The following is an 18,027-nucleotide window of genomic DNA, read 5'->3' as shown; positions in this document are numbered from 1 at the left end:
GAAGCGAGAGACTTCCTTCCCCCATCATAGGAAAGTTCGAAAGCCATGATGTTTTAAGGGTGTCTGGCACTTTCCATAAAAATAGGCCTACGAGACATCTAAAAATGCAAACAGTACAGTAATCCAAAAGATAAAGCATTTGCACAGGGGAGACAGCAAAATTTTTCCTGCGTGAGGTTATGTTTGCCATTGTTTTATCCAAGTGCATTATTTGAATAGTGTAAATCACCTTGCTGGATGCATTCCTGAAATAGTGTTTTCCATAGCATTTGAAAAGTTTAAACTGAGAATCACGGTGATTGCATGCATTAATGGGTCTTAGGAGTGCCATGGTGGGAAATCGTACAAGTAGTCACTGTACTGTTGTAATGTGGACGGAAGCGAGAGACTTTCTCCCCTCGTCATAGGAAAGTTTGATAAGCTGCAATGTTTTTTAAGGGCATCGGGCACTTTCTGTGCAAGCACAAGGCATCTAAAATGCATACAGTACAGTAATCTAATGAATAAAGCACTTGCAAAGGGGAGCCAGTATAGATTTCTCCTCGTCTTTGAATCATGTTTTCTTTCTTTTGATTTCATTGCGTGAGGTTATGTTTGCCGGTAAGTTATCCAAGTGCGTTATTTGAATACTGTAAATGCACCTTGTTGGATACATTTTGGAAATAGTTTTTTAGTACGGCATTTGAGAGGTTTAAACTGTGAATCAAGGCTAATTGCTGCAGTAACAGGTCTTAGAATATATTGTGACACCGCAAGGGTTGGCATTTCCAAATTATGTGTTGGCGGTTAATTCGAAATCACGTAATACAAAGTCCAATTTTTGCATCCCAACTACTTCGAGTTAACGAGGTTTTACTGTATTCGTGTAAAAAAAGTTGCGCATGATGTCCATTGAGTGTGGTGCCAGAAGTTGCTAAGGTTCAGAGACTAAATTAAACTTGCGTACAAAACGAAACAAGCAATCAACAAACAAATTCCAGACATCCATCTGAACCTTACTGTACATGTACATGTCTCTACAAGAAACCAGGGAATTTATTAGCCTTCTTAGAACAATGTTAAACCAAAATTGCTTTGCAGTCAATGACAAAATCTATTGTCAAAATGAAGTGTTAGCCATTGGCTGACCATTGTCAAGTATAATAGCAAACATCTTCTTAAACAACTTTAAAAACACCTTCTTAAACAGCAAGAATTCCAATGGAATCTTCAACTGGAGAAGATTTATAGATGATGTAATTTGCGTATATGATAATGACATCACTAATGGACACCAGTTATTAAACACACTAAATTCTTTGCACAAGTCCATCAGGTTCACGATGGAACCAGAAACTGACAAGAAAATAAACTATTTAGACATTACAATCAGTAGGAATAGTGACAACTTGTCTTACAAAGTATACAGGAAGCCCACTCAGATGTCACACATTATAGACGAGTCAAACCACCCACACACGCACAAAATAGCAGGTCTGAACACAATGATACACAGAGCTATTTCCTTACCTATGAGCACAACAGATTTCAATGATGAGATAAAAGTAATCAAACAAATAACAAAAGAAAACAACCACACTCCGAGCACAGTAGATAAACTATTAAATAAACACAAGAAAATGCCCGGAAAACAATCACGCATGACATGGAAAAGTACATAGTTATCAGCTACGTCAACAAGAACACATACAAAGTAGCTAATATTTTCAAAAAGCAAGGTCTAAAAGTTGCTTTTAGAACGAACTACACACTACAGTGACACATCAGCAAACGCAAGCTAAACAAGGCCAAACAAAAACGTAATTTCCAAACAAGATGCAAAGAATACAAAAACATGATCAGATATAATCAGTTAACATAAGAAATTTCATTTTTCCGTATTGGACCAAGAATTACAATAAATAAACTTGATATTTCCACCTATTCAATACAATTTTAATGCTGTTATTCAGAGCTATTTCCTTACCTATGAGCACAACAGATTTCAATGATGAGATAAAAGTAATCAAACAAATAACAAAAGAAAACAACCACACTCCGAGCGGTCCACATACATCGTCTCAACCCACCCCTACTTCCCCTCTTTAGCTACGTCCGATCATGCAAACCTGCTCAGAGCTTTCATTGTTCATTGAGCGCGGCTAGTAATAGCATTGTCTCATGGCAGTTTGAGGTGAGTCCTACATATAATCACTTCATGATTTTGCTGATTAGAGCCACAACACATTCAACATTGGATCGTTAACCGCGTTTTAATATATTTACAGGTTCCGCATTGAACCAGGAAACATTGGTTTCACAAACATCACAAGAAACTACTTTAATGTTTCCACCTCATAGGCCTAAGACATAGAAGATTTTATCCAGAAAATTCCATATGACCAACTTTCACGTTTTTCGAGATGGTTCTGCAGTATACAAGTTGTAGTGAAATGGAACACAATATTTTATCAATCGCTCAACAAATTTAAGGACTCCACAACTGCTTGTTCATAAGAATATCATTTAACCAATGAACTTTTATTATACAACTGACTTGCAAGTCTTACTTGTCATAATAGTTTTTAATGAGTTAAGGTTTTAATTATAGATTTAATGGGATTTCATGCCAAACATTTTAAGACATGTCATGAATTTTAAGGTTGCCTATTTTCCGAAAAAGCTGAAGATGACGCAAGTACGCGTTGAAACTAGTCCTGTGAAATTTAATATTTTGTAATTGAATAACAGCATTAAAATTGTATTGAATAGGTGGAAATATCAAGTTTATTTATTGTAGATATAATCAGCATTCAGCCTTTGGGGAGCACATATACGACAGTTCACACCATTTCACAGACATCAACACCGACCTAAAAATCTTACACTTCAAAAATAACAGTAAATCTTTGGAAATTAACCTGATGAGTGCTACGCCCGCCTATAGACGGGCTGATGCGTCCCGTCCAGCACTACTTCTCCCGTCTATAGGCGGTGCACGAGAACTTTTTTTTTTCTTTTCCGCGGTTCACTCTCGAGTGCCAATTTGATCTCCGACGTGTTCTGCTATCTGTTGGGCATTATGTACTGTAGAACTAACTGATCACAGATTACAGCTTCAGGAAGTAACTTACGGAGCTTTTTGTAGACATCTGTGGAGTTCATCTGTGATGTAAACAAACATGGCAGAACAACAACAATTTAGTTGCTCTTGCTGCGATGTTATTTTGGATCAAAGAATCTTTCAGTTATTAACCACAGTGGAAAGTGATGATAAAGGATGATTTTAATGAATTGTTAAGCGATTTTGAAAGTGAAAGTGATACAGAGTGTGCCGAAAATATTGTATGTGAGAGAGAAACAGAACCTCCTCCTAAACTAAAGAAGAAAAACACGGTGAGTTCAAAAGCTATTTTATCACTATTTTAGCGGTGGACGGATTCTTTTCTCCACCAGACTTGCAAGTAACTGTAACAGACTCTGAGGGCCAAGTAGTGTTTGATGCCAACCCTAAAATCATTGATTTTTTAAAAACGTTTTTGCCAGTGGAATTGGTGCAGATAGTTGAATAAATCAGCATCATAAACAACCAGTAGAAAACATTTTACTATCACCACATTACAGGTTTAGAAAGTCTTTTAAAATATCAACTTTTGTACTTCTAAGAAGTTAGCTGCCTACAGATTTTAGGGAATGATATAATTTTGGGATCTTTACTTTGTATAAAGATAATGTACGTATAGGCACAAAAGTGTAATTTTGGTTTCTCTCAAAATAATATTGAACGTAAGTGTAGGATTTTCCATTTGCATTTAGATTTATAAGGAACCAATATTTAGAAACATTGTAAGCTAATCACTCCAATGATAAGTTAAAAATTGAGGCTTCTACAATTTTTTTCACATATGAATGAAGAAACTCAGCACTGATGTACCGAACAGTCAACAGACAACTCAGCACTTAAAGGGTTAAGGAAGCCATCAAAATTTACATCGTGAGAAAAGAAAACAAAAACCACCTGAACGAACATACCTTTTTAAAAAACTCCTTCCTATTCACCTTACTTAATTAACATCTGGACAACAGTTACACTTATACATCAGCGCTCAATGAATCCCACAGGAGGTAATCCCTGACATAAGGGTCTGGAATGTGGGTTAGGATATTCTTATCTGTAGTAAGTGCACCTGACTTACCATCGCAGGCTCGGAACGATCCTTTATAGATTATCAAATATCACTAAATAAAACTCACAGGAATACTCGTAAAATTAATAATAATAATAATATTAATAGTATGAGCCTCCGTGGCTCAGGCGGCAGTGCGCCGGCCTCTCACCACTGGGTTCCGTGGTTCAAATCCCGGTCACTCCATGTGAGATTTGTGCTGGACAAAGCGGAGGCAGGACAGGTTCTTCTCCGGGTACTCCAGTTTTCCCTGTCATATTTCATTCAAGCAACACTCTCCAATATCATTTCATTTCATCTGTCATTCATTAATCATCGCCCCCAAGGAGTGCGACAGGCTTCGGCAGCCGGCAGAATTCCTATCCTCGCCGCTAGATGGGGCCTTCATTCACTCCATTCCTGACCCGGTCGAATGACTGGAAACAGGCTGTGGATTTTCATTTTTTTCATTTTCAATATTAATAGTAATAAAAGAATTAATAATAATAAAGTTATTAAGAAGTTACATGAATAGACTAAAATGGAGAGCGCTCGTAAACCACACCCGGGAAACTGGAGCGGAAAACTTGATGATGATGAACAATAATAAAATAAATGTCTCATGTAGTCAGAACATGAGTTAAACATTAAAATAGGTACACTCCAATTCAATAACTAATTTATTAAACCCACATCATAAATCTTGCATTTATTCACAATACATAATTACAGTACTAGATGAAGATAGCTGTAAAAAGTTTCAAAACGCTCCGCCCCCAATTACCCCCCCCCCCCTCTCCTGGTTAGAGTTGCTAGCTTTAGAATGAAAAAGGTAATAACCTGCTCTCCTCCAACCAGCAGGAAAGATCCACACATCATTACATGCGCCCATCTCCTCCCCTGCCCCTCTCCGAGGAACCGTTAGCTAAGTTCAAAACCGCTCCTATCCCAGGTTCACAGATCTGTTATAGTGAGGAGACAACAGACTTTTTTGGCAGTATAGATAAGTACAAAATATTTCATTATACGGTGTTGGTCGTTTCCCATGCGATCAGTTTTTACTTACATATGGTTCATATTATCACCTAAATCTATATCAGACAAGTTTACACTATGTAAACTATACTGTACATATATGCACATAATTTAAGTGATTTGACAGAATCTGAGGATGTTCTCGTAGAATGAAACATGTCATTCTTTGTATATTATATGCAATTTTTACAGGTATGTTTATAGTGTTTTAATTTGCATTTGAAATTTTTGTGTGTCTGACAGATTGGAAAGTTTTTATTACATTTAATAAGTCAACCCTGGAAAATATGGCTTCTTTATTAACAAATATTTCAGAACTGTAGTAAACAAGGTGAGGAGCATGAAACTAGATTACAAGGGGTGGGTGGACCACCTGGTATACCATATATTGATCACAAACCTGAGAGCTGCTTCATCAAGTTCCTGTGGTCGGTTTGTAGCAGCCATCACTAGAACACGTTCATCAGGATTTGATGGCAATCCATCAAATTCCACCAGAAACTCAGTTTTAAGCCTTCGACTCGCTTCATGCTCTCCTTCACGTCGTTCTGATAAGAGTGAGTCTACTTCATCAATGAAGATGATAGATGGCTGAGAACAAAGCAACTTTTATTAGGATTGTCGTCATATTAAAAAACTCAGCAAAAGCTTATAAACTTGTAATTAATCTTAAACATTCATACACAACCATACAATAATTTCATTTTACCATTTTGGGTATATCGCATAATCACTCAACAAGATGTAAATGAAAATGCCCAAATACTACAGATACTTGGAGGTAAACATTCAAATCAGTGCAAAACTAGAAAGAAAGAAAGAAAGAAAGAAAGAAAGAAAGAAATAATAAATAAATAAATAAATAAATAAATAAATAAATGCATAAATAAATAAATAAATAAATAAATAAATAAATAAATAAATAAATAAATAAATAAATAAATAATGGTTTTATGACACACTAACTACTTGTAAAGTTTCCATAAACAACAGAGGTGCTGGAATTTTATCCTGCAGGGGTCCATTTATATGCAAATAAATCTACTGACATCAGACTGAGCCTGGATCAAACCCACCAACTTAGGATCACAAGTCCAGCACTCTACGTCTGAGCCACTCACAGACCTTTAAACCAGAATGAATTGAAAATATACATGCTGTTAGAATACAAATTTCTAGCCACAGAATTTTCAAGATGAAAGCACTTTTTCTGGTGCGACTACATCTCATGTTACATGTTACAAACTTCATCATGTTTCCAACCCACGATGGAAAGGCTGTATGCAAGTTGCTTGCTTGATATAGCAAGAGTGGGTGGGAAATAAACTGCTTTTGGAATGTGTGGGGGCACGTAATAGCCTTTGGTTGTTCTTTTGTCCAGGAATGTAGGCTTCATAAAGATGTTTCCAATTAGAACAAGCCTAAACCATATTTTTATATTGCCTATAATTCTCTATTTGATGCATGTGTGCCCATTCTGTTTTTCTGTAAAACTGTTGTATTTACATTTATATAGCGTTAATGTAAATACGCCTGTGGTTTGGCATTTTTCTAACCTGCAATATCGCAGTGACTCACAAAGAGGGGGGTGGGACAGATGATCTACAGTATATATATATAAAATAAGAGTTTTATCTGTAGCCTACATTGCTCGGAATTAAAAATGAATGGCATTTCCATAACGGTTGTATCCGCAGTAAGAACGAAATGCAATTTTTAATTCTCTGTCATCTCTATCTGCCTGTCTGTATGTATGGTAACCTTTCTACTACTACCGAGCTCGATAGCTGCAGTCGCTTAAGTGCGGCCAGTGTCCAGTATTCGGGAGATAGTAGGTTCGAACCCCACTGTCGGCAGCCCTGAAAATGGTTTTCCGTGGTTTCCCATTTTCACACCAGGCAAATGCTGGGGCTGTACCTTAATTAAGGCCACGGCCGCTTCCTTCCCACTCCTAGCCCTTCCCTGTCCCATCGCCGCCATAAGACCTATCCGTGTCGGTGCGACGTAAAGCAACTAGCAAAAACAAAAACAAAAAAATTTTCTACTACTTGAAATAATTACATGCAAACTTGGTTGACTATTAGCAGGTCCATGATGATTACAACACCAAGTTCTGTAAAAACCAGTGTTATGTAAAAGAATAATATATTACTGTTTTCATGTCCCACTAACTACTTTTGACGATTTTCAGAGATGCCAGGGTGCCAGAATTTTGTCCTGCAGGAGGTCTTTTACGTGCCATTAAATCTCCCAACACGAGTCTGATGTATTTGAGCATCTTCAAATCCCACCGGTCTGAGCCAGGATCGAAAGTGCCAAGTTGGGATCAAAAGGCAAGTGCCTCAACTGTCTTGAGCCACTCAGTCCGGCTTATGTAAATCAATATACAATTGAGACTGATTTATACATAACTCAGTTCTGCATGATTCTGTTTTATACGTACATTTCTGTAAGTCCCGGTAAAATGTAATTAAAAAACTAGTTAATTGAACCTCATTTGTACGTAACCCATTTATACGTAATTTGGTGTTAAACATATTAATTTTCACCACATGCAGTTTATTTGTATGTAACAATGTTAATATAATGTCACCGACGTATGTAATTCCTCTGACGATATTACAGGCGAGTCAGAAATGTGATACATTAGAGTTGGCTCTGTTGGCGGTGTGGCTTTAGCTCTAGATGTCAGGGGGATGGAGTGTGGTAGTGGAACAAAGGTTGTGCGAAGTGACCGTGTGGCTTTTAACTAAAAGAGAAAGAATATCGGAGGGGTGCGGTGTGGTGGTATAACAAAAGTCATGGGAAGTGACAAGCTTCTGTTTGAACTGTAAGCACTAAAATGATGCCAACAGTTGACATCTGGTGTACGGAGAAATAAAAACTGTGGTTCTGTTAGTAGAAATTGTACATTGCTGTAAGTTAGCCACGGAGAACAGAAAGAGGAAAAGTTACATGCATGAAGAGAAAGTTAAATTCATGAGAAGTGGACAATAATCTACATAAAACTAAAATTGAAATAGCTGAACATTTAGGAATTGCTTATATCACACTTTTCACAGTCATTAGTAAAATAACCACTATTTTATACAAATTTTTACAAATTGGGTTTAAAATCAACAATGTTGATTAATAATACTGCAAACCAGATATGATAAAAGAGCCATCAGTACATATTGCACTGTTAACTTATGTCTCTGAAATAAGCTGTCTGTAATTTTATTCCTGAAAAAAAGAGAGAAAATGATTTCAATAATTACCCTATTTACTCGTGTATTTATGATGATGATGATGATGATGATGATTATGATGATGCTTGTTGTTTTAAGGGGCCTAACATTGCAGGTCATTGGCCCATACTCGTGTATTACACCCCCTTCTTTTCTGCTTTTATAGCCACAAAAAGTAAGGGGAAGTCCAATATGCGATAGCCTCCCATTTTGTCCGGTGACTTCTGGGTATAAAGAAATAAATTGTACATGTATGTATTCTACACTATCCTTCACCAAATTCGTGATTGTATTCCGAGTCTTACTGGCTATCGTCGTCAGAAGGCAGCCTTTCAGGCTTTCAAATTTTAAAAAATAAAGAAGACAATAAATGGTGAACGCATGACTTTTAGGCCTACATACGAAGTAAATATAGTCAGTTTTAGTTACTCTTACAGTATATCACGTCATTCATTTAATTTCATTAACTCCTCCGATGAGGCTGACATCAGAAAGGGCATCCAGTTGTAAAAACTTGCGAGTTGTAATCGTGCAAGCGAAGAGGAAGGTTGTTGAGTGAGTGAGTGCTGACATGGGGATTTCAATAGAATTGTACTGGGCGGCGATAGGTCGTTGGCATGGTAGAGGCAGGCCCACGAGGTGCAACATGGGTTGCAGAGCCGGACAGCAGGCGAGTCTGATTTCAATTTTGATGGCTGCATCAGCGATGGCAGTGTTGTTGGTCATTGGAGGGGTCGAGATGAATCCCGGACCTGATACTGATAATGTGGTAGGATGAGAAGAGATGGAGAAGATAAGGGAAATCGTTAAGGGTCATGCTGAATAAATGAGAGAGTTACTACGAGAGCAAGCCAGTGATCTATAAGAAATAGTGAAAGAGGAGATAGGCAAGGTGACAAAAATGGTGGTCCAAAATAATAAAGAAATATCAAGTCTGAGGGATACGGTGAGAAGAATGGAGGAAGAGATAAAAGAATTGAAGCGGCAGGACAACAAGCGACAGCAGGAAACCCGAAAGAAATATATTTTTATATATGGGCTACCCGAGGACACTAAAGAAGATCTGGTATCCAAAGTGCTGGAGCTAATAAACGAGAGGTTGAAGATCAGCTGCAGGGAGACCGATACAGACGATATATAGAGAATGGGGAAGGCAAAAGGCAAGAGACCAGTGAGAGTGAGGTTCGTATCAACCCTACTAGTGAAGATGATTTTGTATAATACAAGCCAATTGAAAGGTGAAAAATTATGGATCAAACAGGAGCTGGAGAAAGAAGCCCTCAGGAACCAGAAAAACCTACAGTTCCAACTAGGAAAAGGTAGGTGTGCAGGATTAATGGCCTACATAAGGGGCAACAAATCAGTGGTGGGTGATGGCAAGTGGACTAGAACATGGGGGGGGGTGGAGCACTTAAAGAATATGTGCAACACAGCAAGTACATTGGCCGAGGAGGAAGGTGAACGTACGAGCAAGCTGAGACCAACAGAATGCGGAGCAGCAAGTGACGACCAGGAAGTGAAGCGAGAAGGACAGAGAGAGGAAGAAGCAGACACAGAGACAACTAACAGTGAGGGCAGTCCTGGTGACCTACAGAGACAGCTGAGTGCTGACTCCGTGAGAGACGCAACACCGAAACGCAGGCTTGTGAGTCTGAAGGACTTCTGGCATAGAAAAGGTAATTTAAATGAGGGTGGCCTCGATAGAGAATGTGTTAGTACTCTAGATGAGAACTCTGATTAACTGGGTGTTACTAGGATTATGAGGTCTAAGAAGAACAGCCAGAGTGAGGGGCAGGGGAGAAAGAAATAACTAGAAATAACAGTTGGGTGCATCATTATTGAAGGTCTTAGAAGTAAGTTACAGAATGAATCTTTTAAAGAGTTGTTACGAAGCTTGCATATCCTCGCATGTGTGGAAACCTGGATTCCACCAAAGAGTAATGTAGAAACAGAAGAGTTCACGGTTTACTATAAGGCAAAAGAAAGACGAACCGGCAGGGGCAGATATCCGGGTGGGATAATGGTTATGGTTAGGGAGGATTTGCAAGCTAGAATAGACCAAATTGAATCAAAAATGGAGATGATGTGGGTCAAAATAAAGATGTACGATGAGTGAGGCAGATTTATGTATTGGTTTTGTCTACAACCCTCCTGAAGCCTCTCCATTTGAGAAAAAGGATTTCTTTGATGAGTTGGCACTAGAAATTAATAGAATTCAAAACATTTTTGAGGATGCAGGTATTCTAATAATGGCGGACTTCAATGCGAGGGTTGCGGACCAGAAGCCGGTGTACGACAAAGAGGCAGAAGAAGTTTATGTACAAAAGAGAGTGAGCCAGGATAAGGGCTGTAATAAAAATGGAGAAAAGTTGCTAGAGCTGTGTGGTACAGTAGAACTATATATTTTGAACAGATGGTGGCATGGCAACGAATTAGGGAACCTGACATACATAACAGAGACAGGGGGTAGTAGCATAGATCTGGCGCTATGCTCTAGGAATGCGTTGCCTGTGATTAAAAGCATGAAGGTTAAAGAATGGGGTGAGTCACATCATCTATCAATTACTGTCAGAGTAAATGATAGAGAGGGTAGGGCATTAACAAGCAATACAATAAAATTCAAAGAAACGTTAGTTACTAAATACAGGTGGAGAGGAGCTAAGGAAGGAGTTTATGAACTATTATGAAGGAGAAATAGGCCAGATAGTGAAAGCTGGAATAGACTCAATGATCGACATTAACGTAATGACTGCAGCAGTTAAAATAGTAGAAAACACTGTAAAGATGGCAGGGGAGAAGATGAGGATTAAGGAGGGGAAGAACATAATAGGAAAGGGTTGGTACAATGACAATGCAGGCATAAAAAGTATGAAGTACTGAAAGCATTCAAGGCGTATAGAAAGCACGGGTGAGAAAACAACAGGATTGAATTTTGTAACTTGAGAAGAGAATACAGAGAAATACTGTATACAACTAAGTCCGAATGGCAGGAGCACAGAGTTGTTGAACTGAATAGCAATGGAAAACAGAATGATAGTAGAAAAGTATGGAGTACAATTAGTAGGATTTGTGGAATGCAGAAGCTTCCTCAGCAGACTGAAATAAGTCAGGCTATCTGGGTGGAGCATTATAAGAAACTATTAGAGACTGAAGATAGGTGGAGACCGAGAATAGATGAAAACGAAATATTGGTAGGGCTGGGGTGTACTGTGCCTGCATTAGACAAGGAAATATTGATAGAAGAAGTAAGAGAGGTCTTAGGGAAAGCCAAGAAAGGCAAATCAGGAGCGATTTCGGGCATCACTAACGAATTTTGGAAGCAGGTGGCGTAGAATAAGGATATCTTACAAAGTATGGTGAAATTATTTAACAGAATATTTGAGGGGGGGGAGTTTCCAAAATCTTGGCAAAAGGGAGTGATCTGCCCAATCTACAAGAAGAAAGGAAATAAATCTTTTTTTTTTTTGCTATTGGCTTTACGTCACACTGACACAGATAGTTCTTATGGCAACGATGGGATAGGAAAGGCCTAGGAGTTGGAAGGAAGCGGCCGTGGACTTAATTAAGGTACAGCCCCAGCATTTGCCTGGTGTGAAAATGGGAAACCACAGAAAACCATCCTCAGGGCTGCCAACAGTGGGATTCAAACCCACTATCTCCCGGATGCAAGCTCACAGCCACGTGCCTCTAACCACACGGCCAACTCGCCCGGTGGAGATAAATCTAACCCAAATAATTACAGGGGCGTAACATTGCTGGATACATTAAGTAAAATATACACAGGTGTGTTAGCAAAAAGGATAATGAAGTAGGCAGAGGGGGGATCTATTCTGGAGAGACTTCAGTCAGGCTTTAGAGAAAGGATGAGGACAACTGATAATATTTTTGTAGTGAAAACAATAATGGGTAAGTATGTAAAAAAGAAACGTGGAGAATTGTACATTACTGCTATTGGCTTGGAGAAAGCATTTAATTCTGTGAGCAGAGGGGTGGTCGTAGCCAAGAAGAGAAGGATAGGGTTGTCTCAGAAGATGATAAGAGCGGATGAAAACGTATATTCAGAAGTGAAGTGCTCAATTAAAACTAAGATAGCATATCAACACCAAATGAAACATCAGAACCATGGATACTGGGTGGATGGGGTACGGAACATTTTGGAAACAACAGGAATAGGATATTACTGGAAAAGAGACTGTATAGAGAAGATGAGAATATGAAAAAAATATATAGTCCTAAAAGTTAAGGATATTGAAAAGCAATGTATTGCTGCACAATGTAGAAGTAAGAGGTCATTAGAAGAATTTTGTAATGTAAGTGGGATAATGAGGATAAAGGTAGAGATTATAACAAAAAAGGGAATGAGGGGTATAATATGGTGGTTAATGGGGATACATAAAAATAAAGCATACAGACAAAACAGAGATGAAAATAAATGTTTACTATGTTCTGAAGAAATGGGATGGGCACACCTTATAAAAGATTGTTCAATGACAAAGCAAATACGAGAGAAATTTATAGATGAGGAGGATGTAAGGAAAATTGAGAACAAAAATCAGCTGTATACAATTGTAAAGTTATTGAACAGAGAATGGATGCACCTGGGGAAAATCACAAAATTATTTAACATTATAAGGGGAATGTGGGGTAGGAAAATGAGGGAAGGAAAGGATGTGATACATGTCAGCCAGGAACTGAACTGAGCATAAGGTAACCTAGACAAAATAACTCCGTTGAAGTCTAGAGCCATTAGGTACGTAGGTTTAAGGTACAGTATGAGACTACCTTGTCGTAGTAGTTCTATTAGTCTGCCGTATTGCCGAATACTCATTTTCTTTTTTTCCCTTTTATCAATAGTCTGTAAAGGCAATATTGAGATTCTTTGAGGTTTTGTTTATAATCTTAAAAGATATTAATATTCATAGATGTTTCAGTTTTTCTTTCAAAGTGCCATCAATCAACACAACTCCAACATTCAGTTCAGGTTATTCTTTCTATATTCAATTTCTAATCATCTGTGTTTATATTAATTTTCATTGAATGTACCATTTATTAACATAATTTCAATAATTATCGCAGGTTACTCCTAATTTTGTATACTGCATGTATCACAAATTATGAAATGGTTACAATAAACAATATCCGCTCCCTAATCTGTGGTTTTCGAGATTAAGGGAGACGGGTATCTTTGACTTTTTGAAAATTTGCTCACATCATACTCAACCTTATACAGAAAAGGAATAAGGGTTGGATATACAGTTTTATTTATCATATTATGCAATATTAACATAAAAGAACTTAATGGCCAATCATTGGTCTCTGTCAGTTGAGCAGGAGGCCTACCACACAGTAAACCTAAACACTGCTTCCATTTGAATTATTGTAGTCTTGTGCCACCAACTTCCTTGTTACCGGTGTCTCATCATCCCAAATGACATCTCCACTGCCATTGAGAGCATTCGAGATCCCATCTTTTCAAAACATTTAAAAAATAGTTTTATTTCCAACTATAGAGCCCAAACAGTGAGAATCTATTCGCAAATGGTTTCTGGAGATGGTCTCTGTCTGAGGAGTCACCAAGGTGGACGATGAAGGGTTAGACGCCGTCCTGAATTTCATCAGCCTTCTACATAGTATTCAATTTTCTTAATGTAATTCCTCCAGTTATCAAGTGTGACACAGGCTAAACCTTCAATTAACCTTTGCACTTCTTTCACTTTGAAGTCTGTAATAAGTAAGCTCACATGATGTTTCGCCTCAGCCCATATAAGTTCAACAGTGTTTTATTCATGGGGGTAGGAGGGCAAAGTACCATGTGTCCCCTTTCTATAAAGTGAATTCATCTATCATTTTCCCTTTTCCAAAATAAACAATAATGTCCATTAAATCTTAGTTCAACAAATCTTCTTTATATTGAATATGATAAATGGCAGTGTGGAAGTCAACACCAACTCAACCTGAGCTATATAAGCACAAGGCTGGAGGAAGGAGGAAATCCTGGCTATACTTGTGTTCTCTATGAAGGAATGCAACAGATTTTTAAAACTTCACTCCGTTTCCAGAAGCATGACAAACAGAACATTTAACAGTCTTCACAATTATTTCCTCCAGCCAACCAATAGGTGTATTAAATACGGTTGGACCCACACCTGTTACAATTAAATTTGTCCAAGATCGAAGCTATATACATTTTAAACATAGATTTTCATTGCATTTGTCAATTGTATTTTACCTTAAGTTTATTATGTATCACTGTTTTTGTATATGTCTTTCATCTTTGTGTTACTTTAACTGATGATGTCCTCTAGGCTAGATCAAAACATGTCCTATGTAGCTTTTTAGATAGATCACCCATCAAATGGCAAACATATATTTAGAATTTTATCTTAGATATTTCAAGCCAATAAGGAACTGGAATGAAGTTCATTACTTGTAATTTCCATTAAAATAGTCAAAAATGTTAATGTTACAAAATATTTTTATTATAACCAAGTATGAAATAAATAAACTAATAAGAAAATGAGACCCAAATGCCAAATGTATTACCTGGAGCTCACGAGCAACAGCAAATAACGCTCGCACAAGCTTCTCACCCTCACCCACATATTTAGAAGTGAGGCTAGCTGCACTAATACTGAAGAACGTAGCACTGCACTCAGTAGCAACAGCACGTGCAAGCAGAGTCTTGCCATTTCCAGGGGGGCCAAATAACAGCAAGCCTCGGGACGGAGTGCGCAATCCAGTAAAGAGTTCTGGCCGCAATGAAGGAAGTATCACCATTTCTTGCAAGGCTTGTTTCGCCACCTGGAGAATATTAACTAGAAAACCTTTAATCACCCATACACAATATAAAACTAAAACGTAAAGAAAAGCATTTAACATGCCGCTGAAGAAAAGAAGATCCCACTTTCTGACATGAGAAAACAAGAACAGAATAGTAGAACAGGAAAGAAACCAAGGAGAAGTTAAAATACTGATTTCAAGCAGTGAACACTGCAGATTTCAAGTAAGAAAAATGTATATGAGCTGAAATATAGCATTAGTAAATCTATTTGTCTTACCTCTTGCCCTGCAATATCCTCCCATTGTACAGGGGCACCACCCTCTAAAATCTCATCCAGAATAATTTGAGCAAGTTTTGGGTCAACACCTTTGAGAGTTGGACATGGAGTTTTGCGGGATGGAGTGCCCTTGCTGCCAGCATTGCTGCCACTAGCACGTCGTACAGGTGAACTGCTAGGACCCTGTCACAGATTTAAAAAAAGAAACACCTCTAAGTCAAGGTACCCATTGTATATATAAAATGAAAAATAAATTTGTGTATGAGTACAGTTATAAAGTTAAGGGCTTTGTAAACTTCAGGATTTCTCTATCTAAAACAATATATTTCAAATCACAATCTCAATTATAGCCCAAACAGCAAAATATTCTGGGAAATAACTTTTCTGTTTGTTTTTCCTAGTAATCTTTAAAAGTTAACGATGATATTTTAAAGACATGTTAAAATGTAATTTGGTAGTAATAGCAAACGCTATATTGAAAATCATACAGAAAACTATTGCAAATGTATCAATAACCTGCAGTAACTAGACACCGAGCTCTATCGATTTAAGGAGTGTATGTATTACTGAGGCTAGAAACCTTTCATGAATCCTTTGCACAAGAGCAACACTAAATGTGTGAAGAAACATTCTTAATTTTGTTTCTTTTATTTATTTTTTACCATTTGCTTTCAGTCACACTGATATAGACAGGTCGTATGGCAACGACAGGATAGGAAAGGGCTAGGAGTGGGAGGAATCAACTATGGCACTGATTAATGTACAGCCCCAGCATTTGCCTGGTGTGAAAATGGGAAACCACAGAAAGACCTCTTCAGGGCTGCCAAAAGTGGAGTTCGAACCCACTATCTCCCGAATGTCCGGCTCCATGGCAAAATGGTTAGCGTGCTGGCCTTTGGTCACAGGGGTCCCGGGTTCGATTCCCTGCAGGGTTGGAAATTTTAACCATCATTGGTTATTTCGTTGCCACTGGGGCTGGGTGTACGTGTCGTCTTCATCATCATTTCATCCTCATCATGACACGCAGGTCGCCTATGGGAGTCAAATCAAAAGACCTGCACCTGACGAGCCGAACATGTCCTCGGACACTCCCGGCACTAAAAGCCATACGCCATTTCATTTCATTTCATCTCCCGAATACAAGATGACAGCGTCGTGACACAAACCTCACAGCCAGTCACTTACTAAGTAAACAAGCATTACAAAAAACAGAAAAAATATTGTATTACATTGGCATCACCACTGTTTTTTCTATGTAAATTAATTACTTTGTAGGAGCACTTTTAACCATTTTGGTAATGATTGTCCTCAGCAAGACTCTTGGGACTGCATTAAAACCACTAGGGAAGCAGATATAATATATTGTAATTTTTCTCATCAATACATAAATGGAACGTCAGCAAATAGCACACAAATATTTGAGCTTAACCTTAATGTTTTATAATTGCAGGTGACCTAAATCTTCTGGACACAAACTGGTCTGGCGAGGCTACAGGAAGGGGCTACAGTCAGGTCGCGGTAAACAAGCTAATTAGGGATGGTTGATTTACCCAAGTAGTAGACTTTTCTACTACAAGAAACAACACGATTTTTTATCTTGTAAGACCTGATGACTTACACATTAGTTGTATGGCAGTACCAGGAATTAGCGACCACTCTGCTGCACAATTAAATATCAGACATCCCTTAAACAACAGACTAGACAATGAGGAGAAAATAGAAGTATACCAGTACAGTAAAACTAAACCCTTTAAATTCCAAGAGATTCTATGGCAAATGTTACCCAGCTCGGCATCACAAGGTGAGCACATAAACGTAATGTGGGATAACTTAGTTAATATTAATATAATAGTTAATAACTCTTCACGGGCGGAAACATATACATGGTCGACTTTTCTTACACTCCGGGTGGAAACATATATATATATGTTCCGTTCAAAAATTGCGGGTTTATTAGTGGAGGAGGTAACCAAATATGCTCAGAGATGGCACGAGTTGTTCTCTCAACTCTTCCGGTGAGGGAAATCCCTGCAGTATCTTGCTGAGTTTGTTCTCCTGCTTGTGGGAGGTGCGTTATTCATATGTTGTGTGGCACAGTTTTCTCGTGTGCATACTCCTTACATATTTTCGCGGTTTTCCGGTAAAATGGCATCGTGAAAACGGATCAGTGATACAGACACAGTGTCAATATTGGATGATATGGTCAAGGAAGTGTGTGATTTTAGTGAATGTGTGCCCAAGGACGAAAATTCTTTCTCCAGCTCGTCAGTGCAACGACACGTGACGCTGAAACAGATAGCGACAGAGCAGATGACTGGACAGACGTGAGTAATAGCGACCCTGGGCCAACAAATATTATTCCCGTTTGTAATATTAATCAAGGGCCAATATTACCATCACACCTTGATACAGATACGCCCCCTGTAGAATATTTTCATCTAGTTTTTGATGACGAAATATTTGATGATATTCTCAGTGGAACTAAATTACATGGGGACAAAAGGAAAATACAAGCAACACCGACCACAAAAAAAGCAGAACGAGAAATTGGCATCACCT

General features: G+C 38.2%; 1 protein-coding gene across 2 annotated transcripts in view; it reads right to left on the bottom strand.

The window, feature by feature from the left end:
- Positions 1-18,027, bottom strand: part of spas (spastin) — a 306,239-nt gene that overhangs the window by 75,460 nt on the left and 212,752 nt on the right. For both annotated transcript variants that reach the window (XM_067140818.2, XM_067140819.2), the window contains 3 exons: positions 15,469-15,651; positions 14,954-15,211; positions 5,581-5,771 (listed from right to left, as the gene is read on the bottom strand). In XM_067140818.2, the coding sequence (XP_066996919.2) occupies positions 5,581-5,771; positions 14,954-15,211; positions 15,469-15,651 (632 nt within the window). The remainder of the gene's footprint in view (positions 1-5,580; positions 5,772-14,953; positions 15,212-15,468; positions 15,652-18,027) is intronic.

The sequence above is a fragment of the Anabrus simplex genome, chromosome 2 (assembly GCF_040414725.1).
Source record: "Anabrus simplex isolate iqAnaSimp1 chromosome 2, ASM4041472v1, whole genome shotgun sequence".
Lineage (NCBI taxonomy): Eukaryota > Metazoa > Arthropoda > Insecta > Orthoptera > Tettigoniidae > Anabrus > Anabrus simplex.
The sequence above is the reverse complement of the archived record's forward strand: the minus strand, read 5'-3'. Positions and strand labels throughout refer to the sequence as shown.